At 45.5% G+C, this 22005-nt stretch overlaps 2 protein-coding genes across 3 annotated transcripts in view; one reads left to right on the forward strand and one right to left on the reverse strand.

The window, feature by feature from the left end:
- EDRF1 (erythroid differentiation regulatory factor 1) overlaps positions 1–9914 on the forward strand; it is a 45176-nt gene extending 35262 nt beyond the window's left edge. For both annotated transcript variants that reach the window (XM_001137992.6, XM_001137906.6), the window contains one exon: positions 9072–9914. In XM_001137992.6, the coding sequence (XP_001137992.3) occupies positions 9072–9243 (172 nt within the window). In that variant the 3' untranslated portion in view covers positions 9244–9914. The remainder of the gene's footprint in view (positions 1–9071) is intronic.
- Positions 9915–12227: 2313 nt separating this feature from the next.
- On the reverse strand, positions 12228–21782 carry MMP21 (matrix metallopeptidase 21). The gene is made up of 7 exons (XM_024346668.3): positions 21506–21782; positions 19611–20145; positions 18389–18528; positions 17996–18137; positions 16109–16366; positions 13304–13476; positions 12228–12735 (listed from the first exon to the last, which is right to left on the reverse strand). The coding sequence occupies exons 1-7, from the start codon at positions 21665–21667 to the stop codon at positions 12436–12438; spliced, it is 1710 nt and encodes a 569-aa protein (XP_024202436.3). The 5' UTR covers positions 21668–21782; the 3' UTR covers positions 12228–12435.
- Between the last annotated feature and the right edge of the window lie 223 nt (positions 21783–22005).

Below are 22005 nucleotides of genomic sequence, written 5' to 3' on the forward strand. Positions count from 1 at the left end.
AAAGGAAAGAAAGAAAAAAATAGGTTGTATTCTGTCTTGTCTTCTATGTGGATAGTAGAATTTTAAGTGGTGTTCCTTCTTGACTTGTTAAACTAGGTAAGAACCCTCTCCACAAAGCCTTCTATGTATTGAAATTACAGAAAGAAAGAAATCTTGCTGCCTAAGGGCAAATACTCTGTTGTAATGTTTTCCTTGAGGGAGATGAATAACCCTGGAATGAAGATCTGCGTTTCTAGTGATGCTTCTGAATGTTGTCATTAATGGAGGGTCTCGACTGGAGTTTGATGCTCAGGGCCAAGTGCACTGCAGAGTAGAGGACAGAACACAGAAGCAGGAGAGAAGCAGGAGAGAAGAGCGCACACTTCCGCAGAAATGTTCTAATGGCCCTGGGTCATCTTGTTGCGCTTACATTCTTTTGTCAAAGTTTGTTATTTTGGCATTATTGATTTAATTTGAAATTTCAGTAGTAAGTACTAGATCAGGAAAGTAATATCAATGATATGCCTTCCTTGTTTTTAAATATAAGTGCAATCTGGCCATATTACAAAATTTGGAAAATAGAGAAAAGGAAATGACAACCATTTATCCTAATACATCCATTGTTACCAGTTATCTTATGTATATTTTACCAATGTATAATCTTAGGGTACAGATCATTTTTGTCTGTTTATTTTTTTATGTTACATACAGTAAAATGGACTCTTTGTGGTGTATACTTCTTCAAACCTTGACAAATGCATATAGATGTGTGCCTGCCACCACAGTTATGACAGAAAACAGTTCCGTCACTCCAAGAATTCCCTCCTGCTGTCCCCTTTGCAGTCAACCCTGCCCCTGCCCCCAATTCCTCAGGATCTCAGGGAAAAAGTTTTCAGTCTTTTACCATTAAGCCTCATATCAGCTGTGGGGCTTTGTAGAGGCCTTTATCAAGTTGAGGATGTTTTCTTCTATTCTGAATTTGCTAAGAGTGTTTCTATCATGAATGGATACTGAATTTGTGTCCAGTGCTTTTATTACATTTATTGAGATGACTACATGGTTTCCCTTGTTTAGCCTTGTTTAGTGGATTACGTTGATTCTTCAGATGTTAAACCAGCTTTGCATTCCTGGGATAAATCCCAGTTTGTTGTGATGAAGGATTCTTTTTATGTATTACTGGATTCAGTTTGCTGATATTTTGTTGATAATTTTTGTGTCTATGCATAGGGGATAGTGGTCTACAGCTCACTTTTCTTATAATGGGTTTGTGTGGTTTGGGTATTAGAACAGTGCTGGCCTCATAAAGTCTGTGGGTTCATGTTCCCTCTTCTGTTTTCTGAAAGAGATTGTATAGAATTGGTACTATGTCTTCATTAAACATGTAGTAGAATTTACCAGTAAAACCATCTTAACCTGGAGTTTACTTTGTTGGAAGTTTTTAAACGGTGAGTTCAATTTCTTTTCATGGATACAGTATTACTCAGGCTGTCTTTTTCTTGAATAAACGAGGGTCCATCATCTAAATTGTCAAATGTATAGATTCACAGTATCCCTTATTATCCTTTTAATGTCTAAGGGGGTTTGTGATGATAGCCCTTCTTTTAGTCCTGATATTGGTAATCCTTCTGTTTTTCTTGGTCATTCTAGCTAGAAGTTTTCTATTTTTTTTTTTTTTTTTTCCCAATCTTTTCAAAGAACCAACTTTTGGCTTGATCGACTGTTTCTTCCCCTCATTGTTTCTCTCTTTTAAATGTCATCAATTTCTGCCGTTCATTTCCTTCCTTCTACTTGTTTTGGACTTAATTTGCTCTTTTTGTAGTTTCTTAAGGTGGAAGCCTAGATTACTAATTTGAGACATTTTTCCTTTTTAATATAAGATTTGCTGCCAAAAATTTTCTTCTAAAGCACTGCTTTTGCTACATGTCATATATTTTTGTATATTTTCGTTTTCATTTGTTTCAAAATAATATTTGATATCCTGAGACTTCTCCTTTGACCCATTTGTTATTTGAAGTGTGCTGTTTAGTTTCTGAATGTTGGGACTTGTTAGCTATCTTTCGATATTGCTTGCTAGTTGAATTCTATTATGTGCTGAGACCATAACTGTGTTTGTTCTCTTCTTTCACGTTTGTGTAGATTTGTTTTATGGCCTAGAATATGGTTTATCTTGGCACATGTTCCATGTGTACTTGAAAAATCTGCGTGTCCTGCTGTTTGGGGTAAAGCATTGTGTAAATGTCAGTTAGGTTAAGCGTGTTCATAGTATTGTTCAGGTCTTCTGTATTCTCACTGAATTTCTGTCTACTGCTATCAATTTTCTGAGCGAGGAGTGTTGAAGTCTCCAGCTACGCTTATGGATTTATCTGTTTCTCCTCTCAGCACTGTCAGTTTTGTTTCATGTGTTTTTGAAGCTCTGTTAGGTACACACACGTAGGATTGTGATATCTGGGAGAACTGACCTCCTTATTACTACAGATGTCCCTCTTTGATAATATAGCTACTCAACGTTCTTTTGGTTAATGTCTTTTTTTGTATGTCTTTTATATTAAAATTGGGTTTCCTATAGGTGGCAATAGTTGGGTCTTGCTTTTTATTTTTTATTTACTTATATTTATGTTTAGTTTTTTTGAGACAAGGTCTCACTCTGTCACTCAGGCTGGAGTGCAGTGGCATGATCATAGCTCACTGCAGCCCCAACTTCCTGGGCTCGAGCAATCCCCCACCTCAGCCTCTCAGAGTAGCTGGGACCACGGGTGTGCCCCACCACACCCAACTAATTTTTTAATTTTTTGTAGAGATGGGGTCTTGCCATGTTGCCCAGGCTGGTCTCAAAACTCCTGGGTCAAGCAGTCCACCTTCCCCAGACTCCCAAAGTGCTGGGATTACAAGTATGAGCCACTGCACCTGGCCCAAGGGTCTTGCTTTTTAAATCCAGTCTTACAATTGGTGTCTCTAGACCATTCACATTTAATATGATTCTTTCTCTGCCTTCTGTTAATTATTTTCTGTGATTCCATTTTATTTCACTATTGATTTATTATGTGCCACTTTTTAATTATTTTGGCACTTGACCTAGGATTTTGCAGTATACATCGTTAATCTTTCATGAGAGGCCACCTTCAAGTAATATGATACTGCTTTACATGTACTGTAAAGACCTTCTAACAGTAGGCTCCCAATTCCTTCCTCCCGTCTTTTGTACTGTTATTATATGTTTTACTTGTACATATGTTATAAACAGAATACACTGCTACTAGTTTTTACCTTATACAGTTATCTTTAAGAGCAATTAAAGGGAACAGGAAATTTTATTTACCTTCATTTATTCCATTTCAGTACTCTTACTTTTTGTGTAGGTTTCTGTCTAGCATCATATTCCTTCTGCCTGAAAAACTTTTAGCATTTAGCATTTGTAGGTGTGCTAGCAATGAATTCTATCTTTTCAATTGAGAGAGTTTTTATTCTTTTTTCAGTCTTGGAAGATCTTTGAGCAGAGTATAGAATTCTGGGTTAACAGTCCTTTTCATTCAGTACTTTAAAGATGTCACTCCATTGTCTCTGGCCTGTGTGTTTTCTGACCAGAAGCCAGCTGCGTTTCCTACTTTTGTTCATCTGTTAGAAATGCATCTTCCTTGCCTGTAGGCGCCTCACCCCCCAGCAGTTTGACTATGATAGGCTTGAGTGTGTCGTGATGCCTTTTACCTCTGGCTTCAGCATTTTTCTTTCTTCTGTTCCATCCTCTCTCCTCCTCTGTAGCCCGTTATGCCTATGTTAGACTGTTTGATGTTATTCCACAGCTCTTGGATATTCCGTTCTGGTTTTTTTGACGCCATCTTTTCCTTTTTGTGATTTTGTTTGGGTAATTTCTGTTGAACTGTCTTCAAGTTCATGGATTCCTTACTTGGTTTTGTGTCATCTACAGTTGAACTTTTTGAAGGCATTCTTTGTCTCTGTTACAATGTTCCTTATTTCTAGCAATTGCCCTGGGTTCATTCTTACAGTTCCAGCTCTCTGCTGAAATCACCAATCTGACCTTGCGTGGCATCCATCTTGTCCATTAGTGTCTTGAACATACTAATTATAGTCCTTTTAAATTCCCTATGAGATAGTTCCAACATCTGTGTCATAATTAGCTGGTTCTGTTGATTCTTTGTCTCTTGGAAGTATGTTGTTTTTTCCTTGCCTTCCGTATATCTCGTTTGTTGAAAACTGGACACCTTATGTATGATAGTAGAGACCAAGAGAAATATTTTTTTTGCCTGGAATTTTTTGTACTTTCCCCCTGCTACGGCTTTAGTGTGGGAAGTGGAATTCATTTTTCTAGCCTGGAGTTGAGCTGTGGTTGAGACTTTTTTATTGCGATGGTTACCTTCCACGTACCACAGGCTTCAAGTTTTCCTAGCAGTCCTCGTGTGTGGGGTGGAGCACATCTGCAGAAGGTGATTCTTAGTGTCTTCTCTACCTTCAGCTCTAGGTCTTTCTTTTGTTTTGCACCTTAGAGAGGGTCTGTCTTTACACTCTCACAGTTCTTCCAGCCATATTCCACTGTCACTGGTCCTTCGGTGCCTTTTCGCCTGTTTGGGAGGGAGCAGGGAGTTAGCAAGGACTCCATAGTTGTTTAAGCCTCAGTCCAGGCAGACACTCGTGTCCCTGAGTCTCAGGACTGTGGCCTTGCCACTGCTCCTGCACCCCCACCTAACCCTTCAGAGTGTTTTTTCTGTTCCCTTCCCCTCTCTTCATTGACTTTAACCAATGCCCTAAGGTTGGCAGGGTTCATTGTCTTCCCCCACCCCCATTGAGTCTTTTGTTTCATAGAGGAGAAGGGTCCAGGTGGGGTTGCCGGTCCCTCCCATAGCAGCTGCTGTTACCCTGTCATAGGTCTACAGCAGGAGGGTCACTCTGTCAGGATTCTCACTGGTCTTTTATGTGGGCATTTGGTGAGGTCCTTGGAGAAAAGCCAGTAAGAAGATGTGAACCCCCTGACTCCACAGAGGCCCTATACTTTCTCACCAGCCTCACTGGGCCCCCACCAACTCATTCACTATTTTAGCTAAATGCTTACTGGCATCTGGCTGCATCTGCCCCAGGTAAGGAAGGACTGTCCTTTCTCTCCCTGCATCAGCCTGTCTCTCCTTAGATTGCAGGCTAGTTGGCTGCCCCACCTCTCTCATGGATTTAAGAAGAGCCATGACCTTGTAGTTTGCCCTGCTTGAGCCAGAGACTTTTTCCGGTTCTGCACCATGAATAGAAACTTCTTTCAATAATTGCCTTTGAACTAAGTGCCATGGCTCACACCTGTGATCCCAGCTATTTGGGAGACTGAGGCAGGAGAATTACATGAACCCAGGAGTTCAAGGCCACAGCAAGCTCTGATGGCACCACTGCACTCCAGCCTGGGAGACAGAGCAAAACCCAACTCTTTAAAAAAAAGAAAAAAAATGGCTTTTGAATAATTCTCTATAGTCTAAGGAGAGCTTTTATTTGGTTGTGTGTGTGTGTTTTTTTTTTTTTTTTTTTTTTTTTGAGACAGAGTCTCGCTGTGTCGCCCAGGCTGGAGTGCAGTGGCGCAATCTCGGCTCACTGCAAGCTCCGCCTCCCAGGTTCACGCCATTCTCCTGCCTCAGCCTCCCGAGTAGCTGGGACTACAGGCATCCGCCACCACACCCGGCTAATTTTTTGTATTTTTAGTAGAGACGGGGTTTCACCGTGTTAGCCAGGATGGTCTCGATCTTCTGACCTCATGATCCACCTGCCTCAGCCTCCCAAAGTGCTGGGATTACAGGTGTGAGCCACCGCGCCTGGCCTTATTTGGTTGTTAATCCACAGTGTCTGCACCATATCCTGGTTGTGGTACACAGCAGCGGGTGTTGATACACTCACTGTAATTTAGCAGAGACATCCATCTTTTTGAAGAGCCCTAAGGCGGAGCAGATACTGCATATAGTAACAAGGCTTGGAAAGAATTCCTGCCTTTTTCTAACAGCAGTGGGTAAAGTTTTTAAATTTGTATTGGTTTCCACAAGATGGTAATATAAATATATGATACATGAGAAAAAGTGATTCATTGATTTTTCACAAGTCAATCATTTGAGTAATTGGTAATAGGTAATAGTTTCAGTTTTATCTTTTATAACTGTAACAGTCATATGTATGACCTACGTAATTTTTATTTTAATGGAAGGTTTTCTAAGCTTCTGTTTATTTAGGTTATTAATATTCTGCTGAAAACTATTTTAATCTAAAGTTTTCATGCATGACACATACAATCTTATTTAGCTAATTTATATTGATTTTAAGGTTTATTAAACTTAAATGTGATAATGTGTTAATAAAATAAACACTTTGACAAGTTTCAAAACAAAACTATTAATTACTAAGTCAGTGACTATTTCATTTTTCACTGATGTGCAAATGAAAACATCTATAATTTTATTGTTAAGAGGAAAATACCCTCTGCCACAGGCTTAGTTGTTTCACAGTGAATACATGAGCATTCTCTTTTGCAATATAGAGAGAAATCAGAATGAGACCTAAAAGAAAGAAAATGCAATCAGCCCTCTGTATCCAAGGATTCCGCATCCACAGATTCAACCAACCACAGACTGAAAATATTAAATAAATAAAAAATAATACAAATTTAAAAAGCAATATAGTATAACAACTATTTATATGGCATTGACATTGTATTAGGTATTATAAGTCATCTAGAGTTGATTTAAAGTATATAGGAAGATGTACACAGCCTAAATGCAAATGCTGCACCATTTTATATCAGGGACTCCAGCCTCCTCAGATTTTAGTTTCCTGGAGGGTCCTGGAACCAATCCTCCACAGATACTGAGAGGCCATGTTAAACAAATTTTTGTTTTATTTTTTGACTACTGCTTTTTCCACTTCATGCCCTCTGGCAAAAAAATAAACAAGGCTTAATAATTAAAATCTTAAGTTTATTAGATTCCTATAGAATTAGAGTGAAAGATGCATTTTACTTGTTTAAAAAAAAATTTTGTTTTCATTTTCAGGTGATGCAGGCATTTCATCATCATATGACAACTGCATTGGCATTGACCTGCTAGAAATTCTAGCAGTAGCAGTTTGTTAGGCCAAAGGTTTTCTCTTTTCTCTTTTTGAATTTAGAATTTACTCTTCTACTGTATTTTAATATTCATTGCTTTCACAGATCCAGGCCTCTTAACATTTTGGTGGCTTTGCGGTTTAATATAATGAAATACCATAAAAAGTAGAAGTAATCTCTGAAGATTCAGGGAGCTCTCTGCTGCAGTGCTAAGAACAGATCCTTTGGATTCATGGGTTGTTCCCATTAGATGTGTACATTTAATATTTTGTTAAGATTAGTAAAAAGGGAGATGAAAGAATGTAAGTTAGTTCCCTTTAGAAAAAGCCTGTGAGATGATGGAGCCCTCTGAATAGGGGTCATAGGTCAGTGAAACTGCTGATAAGAATGCATTAAGGAAGGCGTGATTTGTAGAAATTGGAAGATGAAGATTTAAGATTCAGAGTTATGGTTAGGACAAATCAAAAGATTTTAAGTTTATGATCCCTGCAGCCATCAATTATCTTTAGGCACCCAACTATTAATAAAATGACAGTGTGATGTCATTGTCCACAAAGAATAAGTCATCTTTCAAATGCCTTTTCTAATTGTTAAGTGCTAATGCCTTGATTACTGTCAGAGTAATTTAAATTTTCTATAAGATTATCAAAGGTTTTGTGACTGTTAACTCCCCACAAAACTAAAATCTAGCCAATCTTAGGCCCAGATTACAGATAGGGAATGCATTTGGAACAGTCACTTGCTGTACTGTGGTTGTTGGGGGAAGGCAGGAGGAGATTTGCCTGATAAAATAAGTGGGAATTGGAGGGGAGAAATGTCTAAAGGCAGCGATGGGGATCCTGTGGAGGAGGAATGGAGCCAGGAATAATAGAAAGGGGAACTCCTGGGGAAGGGAGCTCTGCATGCTGGCTGCTCTGTGGCAGGCCTGACTGGCAAGCCCTTGGGTGAAGGGAGAAAATTTGTACCCTGAAGAGGTGAAAGAGCATAGCATTTGAAATTGGAAAACATGACATTTTGACCTTAGTCCAAACTGTTAACCCTTCTGGGCCTTAGGTTTTACATCTGTAAATTCAAAATGCTAGTCCTTGCCTATCTGAGGGGATGGGATTATTGTAAGGCTCAGATGTGTTCATGGACACTGAAAAGAGTTGTGGAATTGTTGCCTGGTATCTGGTTATGTGAGCCAGGGGTCTCCACCTGGACTCATTTAAAAAAAAAAAAGATGCTAGATATGAACTGCCACGTAATTACTAGTCTTTTCCAGTAGTAACAAAAATAGAATCCACCGATCCATCATAAGGGGTAAATGTTTTCAGGACAAACTGTAAACTGAAATAGTTTTCAGGTAGAGTACTGTCTAGTACTCTTCAGCTGAGGGGCAGTCTTCACACAGAATTGCACTGACATTTTTAGAGTAAACTGAGATGCAGCAGTTCTTGTAATTCAGGAATCCATGTTTAAATCCTAGGTAGTTCTAGCTCTAGAGACGGCAGTACAACAGTGGCTTTAGATGTGTGTTTATGACACAGGAAGGCGCTTAGGCCGAGCTTGAGGAACAGAGGAAATACTGCATAGCTCCTTCTGTGCCCTCACCCGGCTCCACTGCATTTTCTTCATGGCCGTCCGTCTGTCACTCTCTTGTTTACTGTGGTTTCCCCCAGTGCCTCCCCTCCCCTCCCCCAAACTCCTACCTCAATAGGATGCAAATTCCATAAGGCAGGGGCTTCTTTTTGCCTGTTTTGTTCTCTGTCAAGAGCAATTCCTAGTACATAATAGGCATTCAAATATTTATAAAAGGAATGAGTACTGGATTTCATTGATGTATTGAAATAAATGTGTAGAAACAGGCCCATGAGCAATATGTAAAAGAAGGCAGGTCTGAACCCGGCAGGAGAGGAACGCCTGCTGCTCTGTGAAGAGTGACTGTTGGGCTGTCACTGTCCGGTTTTCTGGACCTCTGAATTGTCGGTAGGCATTGCTGGTCCCTTACCTGTCTCTTTTTCTTTTTTAACCCTAGCAATAACATCGAAGATGACACAATTCTCAAAACCAACAAGCACATTTACTCCCAGCTTTTGAGAGCAACTGCAAATAAAACCGCGACTCTTCTGGAAAGAATCAACGTTATCGTCCACCTGCTGGGCCAGCTTGCCGCCGGCAGTGCAGCGAGCAGCAATGCCGTTCAGTGACTGCACAGAGCCGTGTCCCAGACACGCTGTCAGTGCCTTCAACACGGAGCCGGTTTGTTCATTCGGTGCTTTGTTTCATTAAATAATAGGGAAATATCCATTTAAAACAGGTATATCAGTGGAAACACAGAGTTATTTTAAGTGACAGACAAATTACGGTTGAGTTCTGTGGCTTCTTCACTTGAAGTGCTAACATCAGAATCAAACTTAAAGCTTCCACTGTTTATGTCTTTGAGAAGTATGTAGTACCTCGGTATTAACAGACCTGCTGTGATGCAGTTACACTTTCACGTATTTTTGAAGTATGTCAAGCTACACGGGTCTAAGATATGATTATTTTGGATAAAATGTTACTTTGGTCAAGAGAACTTTTATCCAGATGACATTACAGGTTCAAGTGGGTTAAGGAGACCTCCTGTACATCTACAGTGTTTCCTTTTAAATTGTCCAGAAAAAAGGTGTGTTCTTCATAAGCTTCAGTGCAGGATTTTTCAAAGACTAGCTGTTGTGCAATTTGCTGTATTTAATGCATGTTCTGAAAGGATTCACTTTTGACTTTATATGACAGTTGATCAAGAACAGGTACTACCCCTTTTTTTCATTTTAAACTTGAAACTGTGAATAAGGTAAGAAAACTATTTTGAATAAATAAACTATTTATTTAAAATGTCTTTGTATTTTTCCAATTTCCATTCTTCACATTGAGTTTTGATTTGAACTCAGTCTAAAATTAATAAACTTTACAAAGCAAAGCTCAAAACATTAAAAGTAAAATTCTGCTGTCCACTAAATTCTCCCTAGAATGTTTTACTTATTGCTGCTGCTACATGGCTCTTGTCCAGTTACACACAAACATCCCCTGTTCTTTGTAATGGCTACAGTGCACAAGGCTGTTTTCGTTCATAATTCATATTTTCAATTTCAAGACAGTGTAACAGATAAAACAGGCTCTTTGGAGGTGAGGTGAAGGTCTGGACTTCTGTACGTGACACCATTGTAGGTAGGTCTGCTGCGCAGGCCTGGGGGCAGGTGCGCTGGAGATTCGGCCAGCTCCCTGCAGGCCCTCCACAGTGGCCAGAACCCGCTCCCACACCAGCCAGACCTCTGAAGGAATTCCAACTATACTGGAAAACTGTCTAGAAGACCTAGTTTTAAGCCGAATTTTTACAGAGCTATGATGTAAAAGAGACTTCTTTCTCTTTTACAGAGATTTTCAGGTGTTTTCATTGGCTGAGATTTTTTTGTTTGTTTTGAGACAGGGTCTCACTGTCACCCAGGCTGGAATGCAGTGGCACAATCTCAGCTTACTGCAACCTCTGCCTCCCAGGCTTAAGAGATCCTCCCAGCTCAGCCTCCCAAGTAGCTGTGACTACAGGTGTGCACCACCACGCCTGGCTAATTTTTTGTATTTTTAGTAGAGACAGGGTTTTGCCATGTTGCCCAAGCTGGTCTCGAACTCCTGAGCTCAAGGGATCCACCTGCCTCGGCCTCCCAAAGTGCTGGGATTATAGGCGTGAGCCACCACACCCAGCCCACTTACAGTGAGTTAACATCCATCATAGCTTAGCAGAATTCTCTCTTGCCATTTGTCCACTTAGTTGTTGTTTACTTAGTTTGCATTTTCCCTGGAACAGATTTGTATCGGTTTGCAACAATTAATCACTGAAACATTTAAAGTTTTGCCTAAATTGTAAAGCAGTTGTACGAATTCAGCAATGTTTCATTTCAGGACCACTGTCATTCCGTTTCCCCTTGTAGCAAGTGTACACACATCATAAAACTGTCTTTGCCCTGCTAGATAAACCTAGACACTTCTGTTGATTATAATGAAAGATGATATAGTATCTTTTGGGTTAATGAATTCAAAAGGATGTTCCTACTTAGGTAGGAATGAGCTGGGATTAGGGGTATGAGAGATGCTTATCTTTCCTCCCAGCCCCTCTCCTTGGTTGAAACAACCTTTCAGTCACGAGGAAAATTTGTTCTTAAGCAAGTAAGAATAAATTCTAGTTATCTTCCTTTGTCAAAGCAATAACATGAAAGTTCCTACAGGGGGGAATAAAGATCCTTATAAAATATATTTGTAACTTGCTGTTTTTAACTTAAAATTTCCTGAAGTACCTGTGTTTTAGCTATTCCTTTAGAAGAAGAAATTTGGTATTTGTGGCCTGATCATTGAGGCTACTGAATCCATTTCAGTTAATTTCAGATTTTGTTCACATCATTACAAATGACATTGGGTTTTTGTTTGGGTTAAGAGTTAATAGCCATATTATGTAAGAGTTAAAGGGATATAATGCCTATCCTAGATATAACTGATATTGGAGAAATAAAATTATCCAGCTAGCTTCAAGGGTCTCCTTTTGGTAGTCTGGTCTTTAGAACCTAAGTAAACTGTCATGTAAAGTGGTAGGAGAGAACACTAAATGAATTATAGTGAACCAGGAAAGCTGTTCTGTTCAGGGCCATTTGGGTTGCAGGCCTGTGTGTTCAAACAAGAGGGTGCAACTCACTGCAGGGCCCGAGACCGCCACAGTGACACAGAGCAAGTGCAGAGGGCCCTGGGCTGGGATTTGGAGATGAGGACCCAGAGCTACCACTGGGTTTGACTTTTGGCAGGATACAAACAGATGAACTTTGGCTAATATGACTGGAAATGTGTACAGTAGTATCCATCCTGCCACGCTGACAGAGTTGTGAAGATCAAGAGAGAAATACACATGAAAACCTTTTGTTCACTGTGTTTAGAGAAATGTCATTCTGACAGGGACTGTGGAGGGCAATTTATTTGAATCCTGTGACTTTCCCATTAAATCCCTCAGTAAAATCATCTCTGTGGCATCTCCTTCCTTGAGAGCTTGACCCAGGGCTCTGGCCCCCCTTCCAACTCCCATCAATCAGGTGGGCAAGCAGTTGGGATGGGCAGAGCCCCACAGAGTAGAAAGCAGGCAAAGATCATTGGATGCTTAGTTTTTGTTTTTTTGTTTTTTTAAACCTTTTAGGTTATGAATTATGTTTTCCCTGAGCAATTGTTTTTAAATCAAGTATTTTAAAAGTTCAACTAAGGCTTTTCCCATTGGGTTTTAACTTACAGTGCCATATTTCTTCAGCTACTGAAAATCCGGTTGTCTTTGTAAACAATATCAGAATTTTAGCAAAGTCCTATGACTCTCCATTTCCTACTTTTTCTTATTACATGTTCAGTGTGGAGATATGGACGTCACAAACATCAAACCACTTCTCTGAAATAAACTTTTTTGGAAATAAGCCATTAGCAGGAAGCCAGGAATTCTGTTGTTTGTCCTTGTCATTAACTACCTTCCAGTATGCATTGCCTTTGAAAAAGAAAATGGAGTTGTACGCATAGGAGTAATAAGCGGAATCTATATTTCTGAAAGGATGGTTTTGTGGTATTACTGCTGGAAAAACTTCAGTAATCCTCTTTGGATAAGAATTAAGTACTCGATTTCTGTTGACATCAAATGCAAATACCTGCAAAGCAAATAAGATAGACTGGCTCTTCTGAAAATTATTAATATTTTTTGGTTAATTTATAACAATGAGATAAGTAACTCAAGACTTTGTACCAAATTCTTTAGACTTGAACTTCTTAATTTTCCATCATGCTCTGCCATTGCTATTTAGATCTGAAGTGAGTACACGTTTTTTGTTTTTTTGGGGGCCCGGTCTCACTCTTGCCCAGGCTGGACTGGAGTGCAGTGGTGCAATCACAGCTCACTGCAGCCTCAACCTCCCAGGCTCAAGTGATCCTCTTGCCTTAGCCTCCTAGGCAGCTGGGAACACAGGCACGTGCCACCACACCTGGATAATTTCTGTATTTTTTGTTGAGACCGAAACATGGGTTTCACCATGTTGCCCAGACTGGTCTCAAACTCCTGGGCTTAAGCGATCCGCCCACCTTGGCCTCCCAAAGTGCGGGATTACAGGCATGCGCCACTGTGGCAGGCCAAGTACAGCTTTTAAATATGAACTTGGTCATCTGACGAATCTCTATTAGGGATGACAGAAGCATTGCTAGGCTGAAGAGCCTTCTACTTACAAGGGACTCCTTGAAGAAGTAAATTAACTTCTGTCTTCGGTCATAAAACGCCGTGTCTAGGGGACTTGGGATGCCAGGAAATCCTTCTGAAATCAATTTGGGATAGCTTTTTCCTTGTTCATCTTCTGTGAGGGCCTGATCCTTGTCACTGTCATATCTCCAGTATTGATTTCCTGAGAGCCAAACAAAATACGTTCATGTGGTTTATTACTATTAAATCACGTGACAAAGAGGACAGTTTTCAATCTAGGTCTCAGCCAATCCTGTACAATGTGTTGCCATGATTCTAGGAGAAAACGGGGCTTTCGGCATCTGAGTGAAGCCTCCACTCCGCCATTTCCCCGCGTCTTGAATTACTCTTACATTTAACCCAGGAAGTGCATTTTTCTTGGCCGCCACTGCTGCAGTTGGAATGCTGGTTGCCTTTCACACCAAAGCACACCCTGCCCCATGAGCATCATCCTCCCGGCTCTCATCAAAAGCAAAAACAAAACAGCAAAAATCATGTCATTTTTACCTTAGTATCTTAATGTTTTTTTCTTCTTCCTTTATAGTCTAAAGATGTTCCTTTTAATGTTAGTGGCCCAAGGCTTGGAATCACTTTCGTATCCTAATCAATCTAAGTCCTTTTTTTACTGAAGAAATCATGATCCTTATCAGTGGATTATACCTTGAGTGTTTTAGAGTCCCGCAGTCCCACCAGCACGCCCATCTTACAAATAAGGACACTGGAGTAGAGAGCTGAAGTGACTGGTCCACATTCAGACAGCCTAGGCTGAGCCAGGAATGCAAGCCAGGACTCTCAAATGCCACTCCAGAGAGGCTCCCCACTGTCCTGTGAAATGGAACTTTGCTCCATTTTGTTTCAGAGTTCAGATGCTCATTTCGTGCTCTAAATCAGTAGAAGCTTATTTTAGCTGCTTCTTGTTAGTTCCTAATCCTGGATATTTGGCATCTTGCCAACAGAATAGACTAGCTCCACTTAGATGCTTTGGTGTTCACAGTTCACAGAACACCCCAAGCAGTACGTTCCTTAGCAACCAAATATTTAATATACTTGGAAAATTTCACCATTAACAGTGTGACGTTCATCCAGTTAGAGATGCAGTTCACTCTAACAGGAATTTCTTTTAATCCAAAATATTCATAGCAAATTAAGATGTTTTTAAAGCTCCAAGAATAAAATACAGCTGTATTGTAGCAGTTACCCTATGATGACCTAAATCTATAATTATGATTCTTTGAGTGTTGCCAACATAAATTCTAGTCTGGGACTTCTTAAAACCCTGAAAGATGTGCTTCCAACTCTGAAAGACCTGAACTATAGAAGTCAGCTGTAAGTCAGTTTTTTTATGTAACTGAAATAATTCTTCCTTTGTGTCATATGAAGGAAAACTGAGACCAGATTTATATACAGGATCCTTATGGTAAAATTTGCATATAAAGTTCATTCAGTTTGGCTCTCGCCTTGTTAAGTCTTTTTGAGCAATTTAAAGCCCTATGGTTATATTACCAGGATTCAGGCAGAGGGGCTACACAACTTGTCTCTGGGTAGGAAAGGGGAAGGAAAAAGCAGTGACCCCAAAATCATGTTTATGATCGGACTCTGTGCTGTCTGGTTTTGCAAAGGCAGCGTGCCTCGTGCACCGGGTCCAGGGTACTGGATGAGACCGGGTGTGAATAAGGAGCAGCGGCAGTAAGAGTCCCAGACCTGCCTTTCTTTGTGTGTTCCCCATGACCCCCCAGGCTCCATCACATCAGTCTCTGTCTTCCAGCAAAACACTGACCTTCCATGTTGAGCAATTGCCATTGATGGCTCGTGGCCTGCTCAGTGAAGTCCAGCCCCGACCCTGGCATTCGAGGCCCTCCGTGATTGGGCCAACCCGCCTTTCTAGCCTGACCTCATCCCGGGTAAGTCTGTCACCAGCTTTGATGGACCCCAGCCTCACAGCTCTGTGGCTTTTTCACTCCCAGCCCCACGGCTTCGCTTCTGCTGCTCGTCTCTGACCACTTCCATGCCCTCATCCACTCTCCATTCTGGGTGCCTTTTTCTGGGCATCCCAGATCCCACCCATCCTTGAGTCTAGGCCACAACCTGATTCCTGGGGGCGCCAGCACCCAATTCCAGGTAGCAGTGATCACCTCTTCTGCTCGGTCTGCCCCTTAAAAACACTTCTGTTGCTAGATGTCCAAGGTATTTTTTTTCTCTCCAGAACCAGATTAAAACTCCTGCAGGGCAGGGCCCTTTCTTACAGTTTTTTGGCAGCCACCTTAGTACCTAGGAAAGTTCATTCACTCATTCGGTGACTTAGTGCCTTCTTAAAAAGATCAGGGCCTGGGTGCAGTGGTTCACACCTGTAATCCCAACACTTTGAGAGGCCAAGGTGGGAAAACGGCTTGAAGCCAGGAGTTCAAGACTAGCCTGGGCAACATAGTGAGACCCCATCTCTAAAAAAAAAAAAATTGTTTTAATTAAGCCAGGTGTAGTGGTGCGTGCCTGTGGTCCCAGCTACTCAGGAGGCTGAGGTGGGAACAGCACTTGAGCCCGGGAGGTCAAGGCTGTAGTGAGCCGTGATTGTGCACTCCAGCCTGGGTAACAGTGAAACTCTGTCTCAGAAACAAAAAAAAAAACGGAATAGAACCCAATCCTTGTGCCCTCAGAGCTTCCAGTCTGATGGAGCAGACAGAAATTAAGCAAGTAATGACAAGAGCATTACAACAGATTCCTTCGTAGGGGCTCAAGACATTCCTTCTGAGTGCATTCGTTTAATAAGAGAAATAGAACCATCCATGAAGAATCTGTACCTTGAAAAAAATAACGTTCATCTCTTTTCCATGTCCAGATGTGAACAAAGGCATCTATGTTGTGTGTTGGGATTCCAGGCCAGCCAGTGAGGATTTGGATAGGGTCCCCATAGCGTGTCCTATTGTTTCGATTTTCATAAAGCCAGTACCAGCTGTTACGGAAGAAATATGTGCTAAATCTCACCATCACCTCTCCATATTGGTTTCTCTCTTTGCGAATCCAGTCAAATGCGGTATCAAATGATCCCTCACAGGAGCCTTAAAAAAACAAACAAAAAACAGCTACTTGTCACATACATGGTGCAAAACTTATATTTTCATATGTGACTTGAATGAAGACAGTTGCAAAGCTGGGGCTTTCTATAAAAACACCTTAAAGCAAGACAACATGTAAGGCTGAAGTGGGGCCAGGTGCAGTGGCGCATGCCTGTAATCCCAGCACCTTGGGAGACCGAGACAGGAGGATTGCTTGAGTTCAAGACCAGCCTGGGCAACATGGTGAAACCCAGTGTCTACAAAAAAAAAAAAAAAAAATACAAAAAGTAGCCGGGCATGGTGGCACGTGCCTGTGGTCCCTTGGCACAGGTTACTTGGGAAGCTGAGGTGGGAGGATTGCTTGAGCCTAAGAAGTTGAGGCTGCAGTGAGCTGAGATCAGTCCACTACACTCCAGCTTGGGCGATAGAGTGAGACCCTATCTTGAAAAGAAAAAAAACAGATTGAGGTGGTGCGCAGAGGGAGCCGAAGGTGCCAGGCTGCCTGCTACAGTCCTGGTTCACAGGCACATCCTAGCTTCATTCTTCACAGTGCCCCAGGCCACTCTCAGAAGCATCTCAGTTTGGTTGTGAAGTTATGTACGGTTGACCACCCTAAATATAGCTAGTGAATGCCTCCCTTGACACCTTGATGGCAGTTTGACTTCATTAGATGGAAGAAGTTTGATTCTGGGCTCATGTAAGAGTAAGATTTCCACTGGGGCAAGTCCGTGTGTCCTGGCTGTTGTTGTCTCCAAAGACACAGAGTGCTGAGAATGGGGGGATGTGAGAACAGAAATGGGGTGGTCTCTGTTAGGGACTATTTTTTTTTTTTTTTTTTGAGATGGAGTCTCGCTCTGTCACCCAGGCTGGAGTGCAGTGGTGCAATCTTGGCTCACTGCAACCTCCACCTCATGGGTTCAAGCAATTCTCCTGCCTCAGCCTCCCAAGTAGCTGGGATTACAGGCGTGTGCCACCATGTCCGGCTAATTTTTGTATTTATTGTAGAGAAAGGGTTTCAACATGTTGGCCAGGCTGGTCTCGAACTTCTGACATCAAGAATCCGCCCACCTTGGCCTCCCAAAGTGCTGGGATTGCAGGTGTGAGCCACTGTGCCCGGCCTAGGGACCTTTGAATGGAAAAGAGGAGGACAGCTTTCTTCCCTTGGGCCTCGGTACTAAATCACTAACCACTTTAATTAAATAATCAACCACTAGAACGTTTGGCCTGAACGATTCTAAATAGAGATTGGAGCTTATCCTGGCCAGGCTAAGCTCAGTTTTTTGGGATTGCAGTAAACTCCCAGGGCTTCCAGTGTGTGCGTCTCTGGTGGGATGCCACAGCACGGGTTGGGGGCCCGCTTGTGTTGAGAAAACCACCGCATTCACTGTCCTCCCGGGAAATGCATGTGGCGAGAGAGGACACAGGAGGGACTGGCTGTCGACTGGGCAAAACCACTTTTTAACTGAGAGAATGGCATCAGGGAGCTAGAGGGTGGCTACCCTTGGGTGACATGAGTTGTACAACGTTGCGCTCTTAGGCCCCGTTTCCCAGTGAGGAGTGAGCGGGGTCCTACAGTGCTCTGGAATACAGTGTCCTCCGCTAGCTCAGGCATGCCCTCCGCAGCAGTCTTACCATACAGCTTTTGAATTGCTTTCCTGTCTGACCAGTCCAACTCAAAGGCAGGCTCCTGGGGAATGTAATTTGGTTGCATTATGGATCCCGTCCTGTAGGTGTGAGGCAAGCCCAGGACATGGCCAATTTCATGGACGGCCACCTAGAAGGGGACACACACCATGGGTGCTGGGTGAAGCCTGGGCGATGGATCCCTGCATAACAGACGCAGGCCTGTGCTTCGAGAGGAGTGTTGCTTGTGAAGAGGGGAGCACCGGTGGAACTGGGGAGCCATTCCACGGATTCACCTCCTCAGAGGATGCGGACACTACATGAGAAAAGCTTGGACTTTTTGGACGTCAGCCCATGAGCACTGCTGGTGTCTTATCAACACAGTGGCTCAGGACCACTGACCTTGAGAAGGCTGATGCCCGTATCACTGGTGGGAGGTGTGAAGTGCTCGTCGTCGTCAAAGTGAATGTCACCTAGGCGCCAGGCGTGTGCAAACTCCTGCCCGCTCCCATCGAAGGCCCGCGGACAGCCCAGGTGCCGGCCTGGCGAGGGGGAGAAGGAGGTGGTCCCGGTGAAGGATGAGTGCCCCCCATACAGACTCCTCACCTAGGGGGTCCTCAGCCTCCAGGAACTGGCAGCAGAGGCAGACAGAGTGACAGCTCCTGGATTAAGTCCTCAATGTGCGGAGGGTGGGAGACGGTTTGTTTATAAACTGTGTTTACAGTCCACAGACTGTCAGAGACCAGCAGGCACCAAGTGCCTGGGAGCAGAGGGGAGCGGGGCTGGGTGAGAGCCGGGCTGGGGGCCTGGGAAGATGGCAAAAAGGCCTCACCCGGACAAGATCGGGGCCGGATCCTCGCCTCTGCGGAGGTCGTGAAATACTGAAAGCTGGGTCCCTTAAAATTTGTCTTTTTCAGCCAACCGTGTCCCTGTACTTCTCACCCTGGGACATTAACCCAGTGAGACCAGAAGACAGCCCTGAGCACCCCCGGGTCACAGACGGGGCTGCAAAGCGGCTTGTCTGCTTGCTGCTTGTCTCTGACCACTTCCATGCCCTCACCCACTCTCCATTCTGGGTGCCTTTTTGTGGGTATCCCAGATCCCACCCATCCTTGAGTCTAGGCCAAGACCGGATTCCTGGGGATGCCAGCACCCAATTTCAGGTGGCAGTGATCACCTCTTCTGCTTGGTCTGCCCCTTAAAAACACTTCTGTTGCTAGACGTCCAAGGTATTTTGTCCCGCATTTGTCCAATTGTAAGACGGAGGTGGTGGCAACTTGTGCCTGACCCTGCCCTGTCCTGAGACCCCAGCTGCTGCTCCCTAGGGAAGCTGGAGGCACAGGCAGGGGGCCCGAGTGGGACTTTGAGGAGCAGCCCGGGCAGCAGCCTGTGCCCAGGGCCGGCCCTAGTGTCCCCGTAGGCCACACCAGGCTCTCTGCAGGGTGACCATGATTCCGACAAGACGACGCTGACCGGTGGCTTCTGCCTGCCCCGCTGACAGGTGCCCCTGGGACAGGCCGGAAGGGCTTAGCCCCCCATTCTGCAGGTGGCCGAGGTGGGGGTAGGTGCGCCGGGGTCCCCGAGGGGCTGGGTCGGGCAGGCAGGGAGCCCGGGGTGCTCTTACCTCTCCCAAAGCCCAGCTTGATGTCGACCGCGGCCCCGGGGGCGGCCAGGTCCTCGCGGAAGTCCAGCGGCGTCACCTCGCTCCACATCCTGAAGGCCAGCGCCACAATGCGCCGCTGCTCGGCCGCGGACAGTTGGCTGCTCAGGGCCTCGCCCAGCAGCCGCCAGCTCAGCGTCCTCTTGGAGAAGGCCTGGGCAGCTCCGCCGTCGGGGTAGGCCCGGGGCTGCCAACCCCGCCGGGACAAGGACAGCGGCGCCCGCGGGGAGCGCCTGGAGCGGGCTCTGGGGGGCGGGCCCGGGGGCGAAGGCGGGGCGGAGGGGGGCGGTGGGCGCATGTCCGGGACCCCGCAGCGCGGCCGGTTCATGGCCGCTAGGGTGGCCGCGTCCAGCTCCCCGCTGGCCGGCAGCGCGTTCGCCCGCTGGAACCTGCGCACCGCCTCGGCCAGGGCGGCGCCCTTGGGGGTCTCCGGCGGCCCCTCGGGACTGGGCCCCCAGGCCGCCCACACCCCTGACCAGCCGTATCTGGACAGGAACCGCTGTGGGAGAGAAAGGCACCCTAATCTGGGCCGCCTCGCTCGGGGCCCTCCCGGGCTGCCCTGCCCCAAAGTCTAGAGAGACAGAGACATGGGGATAGAGACAGAGACAGATAGAAGCAGAGAGACAGACAGGGAGAAACAGATGGAGATAGCAATAGAAACAGGAAGACAGAGAGAGATAGAGATACAGAGAGAGCGGCAGTGAGAGACAGAGACAGGAGAGAGGTAGACAGGAGAGAAGGAGCGAGTCCTGGGCGCCTTCCTGAGTGCGGGCCCTGGATGGGCACCAGGCTGAGTCAGAGGCGCCCTAGGGCCGGAGGAGCAGGAGACCTGGGCAGCGGGGTGGGCGAGTGCCGGGAGGAGGTAAGAGGTCGCGGGGGAGGAAGACGCTCCCCCCGGCCTTGCGGGGCAGGTCGCGCAGGGTAGGTCGTGCGGGGCAGGTGGGGGGTGCCAAGGAAGTCCGGGCGTGGCCACACCGCAGAGAAGGCCATGGGAGGCACGTCCTGAGAGCTGGGAATTGGAACTGAGGGGCTTGGCAGTGGTTGGGTCTGAGGACCTGGGGGGCTTCCTCATGGCCGCACAGCGGGAGGGAGGTCAGCGGCCTCCACGCGGCTGCGGGCCTGGCCACAGGGCGGCTCTCCTGCTCCCTGCCCTGGCCTCTGGGGCACCGTGGGAGCTGGGGATTGGACTTGACCCTGAGCATCAGCTCCTGGCCTATGGTGACCACAGGACCACGTGCCAGAGCAGGTGAAGGGGCCTCATGGGTCCACTCCCTGCCCCCCATCACGACTCTCTGGAGGAGGGGATCGCCTGCATTGGACCTCCTGGGTGCTTCACCACAGACTCCGGTGAAGTCCACGGATGCCACCCCAGACAGCTGTTAGGATCCTTACTATTGCGGTGTTGGGGAACCTTGCAGGGCTGTCCCCTTCTCTACATCCAGAGATTGGCATGGTGAGCAGCCACAGAATGCCTTCGGACAGTGCCTTGGCCACTACAGTATCACATGCTTGCCTTGGGAAAGGCACTTGGCATTTGAGTCTGTTGTCTGCGCACTGACATTTCTTTCTCACTAGGGCTGACCTGTGGGATTGTCGAATCAGGTTAAGCATCGATTCATGGTTGTTCCAATAGGAGCCACAGGAGCCACTCCTCCCTCCCAGCGCAGCCTGCCTGGCCCTTCTCTGCCTCTGCACAGCCGGCATCCTGGCCTGTGCCTGTGCGTGCGTGTGCATGTGCCTGTGCGTGCGTGTGCATGTGCCTGTGCGTGCGTGTGCATGTGCCTGTGCGTGCGTGCGCATGTGCCTGTGTGCAGGTGCACAGGCCTGGGGGTATTGCTGTTCTTCCAGCTTCCTCCTACCTGAGCAGCGTGGAGGTCGGCAATGGGCTTGGCCTGGCGCAGTGGGGATGGCTCCAGGTCCGAGCGGTCCCGGCTGTGGAAGAGATTCTCAGGCTGGGTGGGCCAGGGAGCAGCCAGCCAGCAGAGCAGCAGTGTCGGACGGAAGATGGAGGCGGCGAGCATTGGCCTGGTCTGAACCCTTGCCCTCCCTGCCTGGCTTCTTCCCCGTCCCCGTCACCTCTCCTTAAGGAGCAGGACCTAGGGTGGCTTTTATAAGCTACCCAGGAGGGAGCACCCAGGTTTCCAAGCATTTCTCACCCAGCCCTGAAGTGTGCCCGCTAGGAGGCCACGTGGCAGGCCCTGGGCGTGCTGCCTTTGAAGACCCCAGGCTCACCTTTCTTGTTGGTGTGAGAACTCCTTCTCTCAGCCTCCAGAGTTTGCCATGTCCTCGGATAATTACATCCTCCAGTTGCCAGTGCCTGTGGGTTCCATTTCTATGGAGATATACTGCGGGCAAGTTT

The sequence above is a fragment of the Pan troglodytes genome, chromosome 8, assembly GCF_028858775.2.
Source record: "Pan troglodytes isolate AG18354 chromosome 8, NHGRI_mPanTro3-v2.0_pri, whole genome shotgun sequence".
In the NCBI taxonomy this organism is placed as follows: Eukaryota; Metazoa; Chordata; class Mammalia; order Primates; family Hominidae; genus Pan; species Pan troglodytes.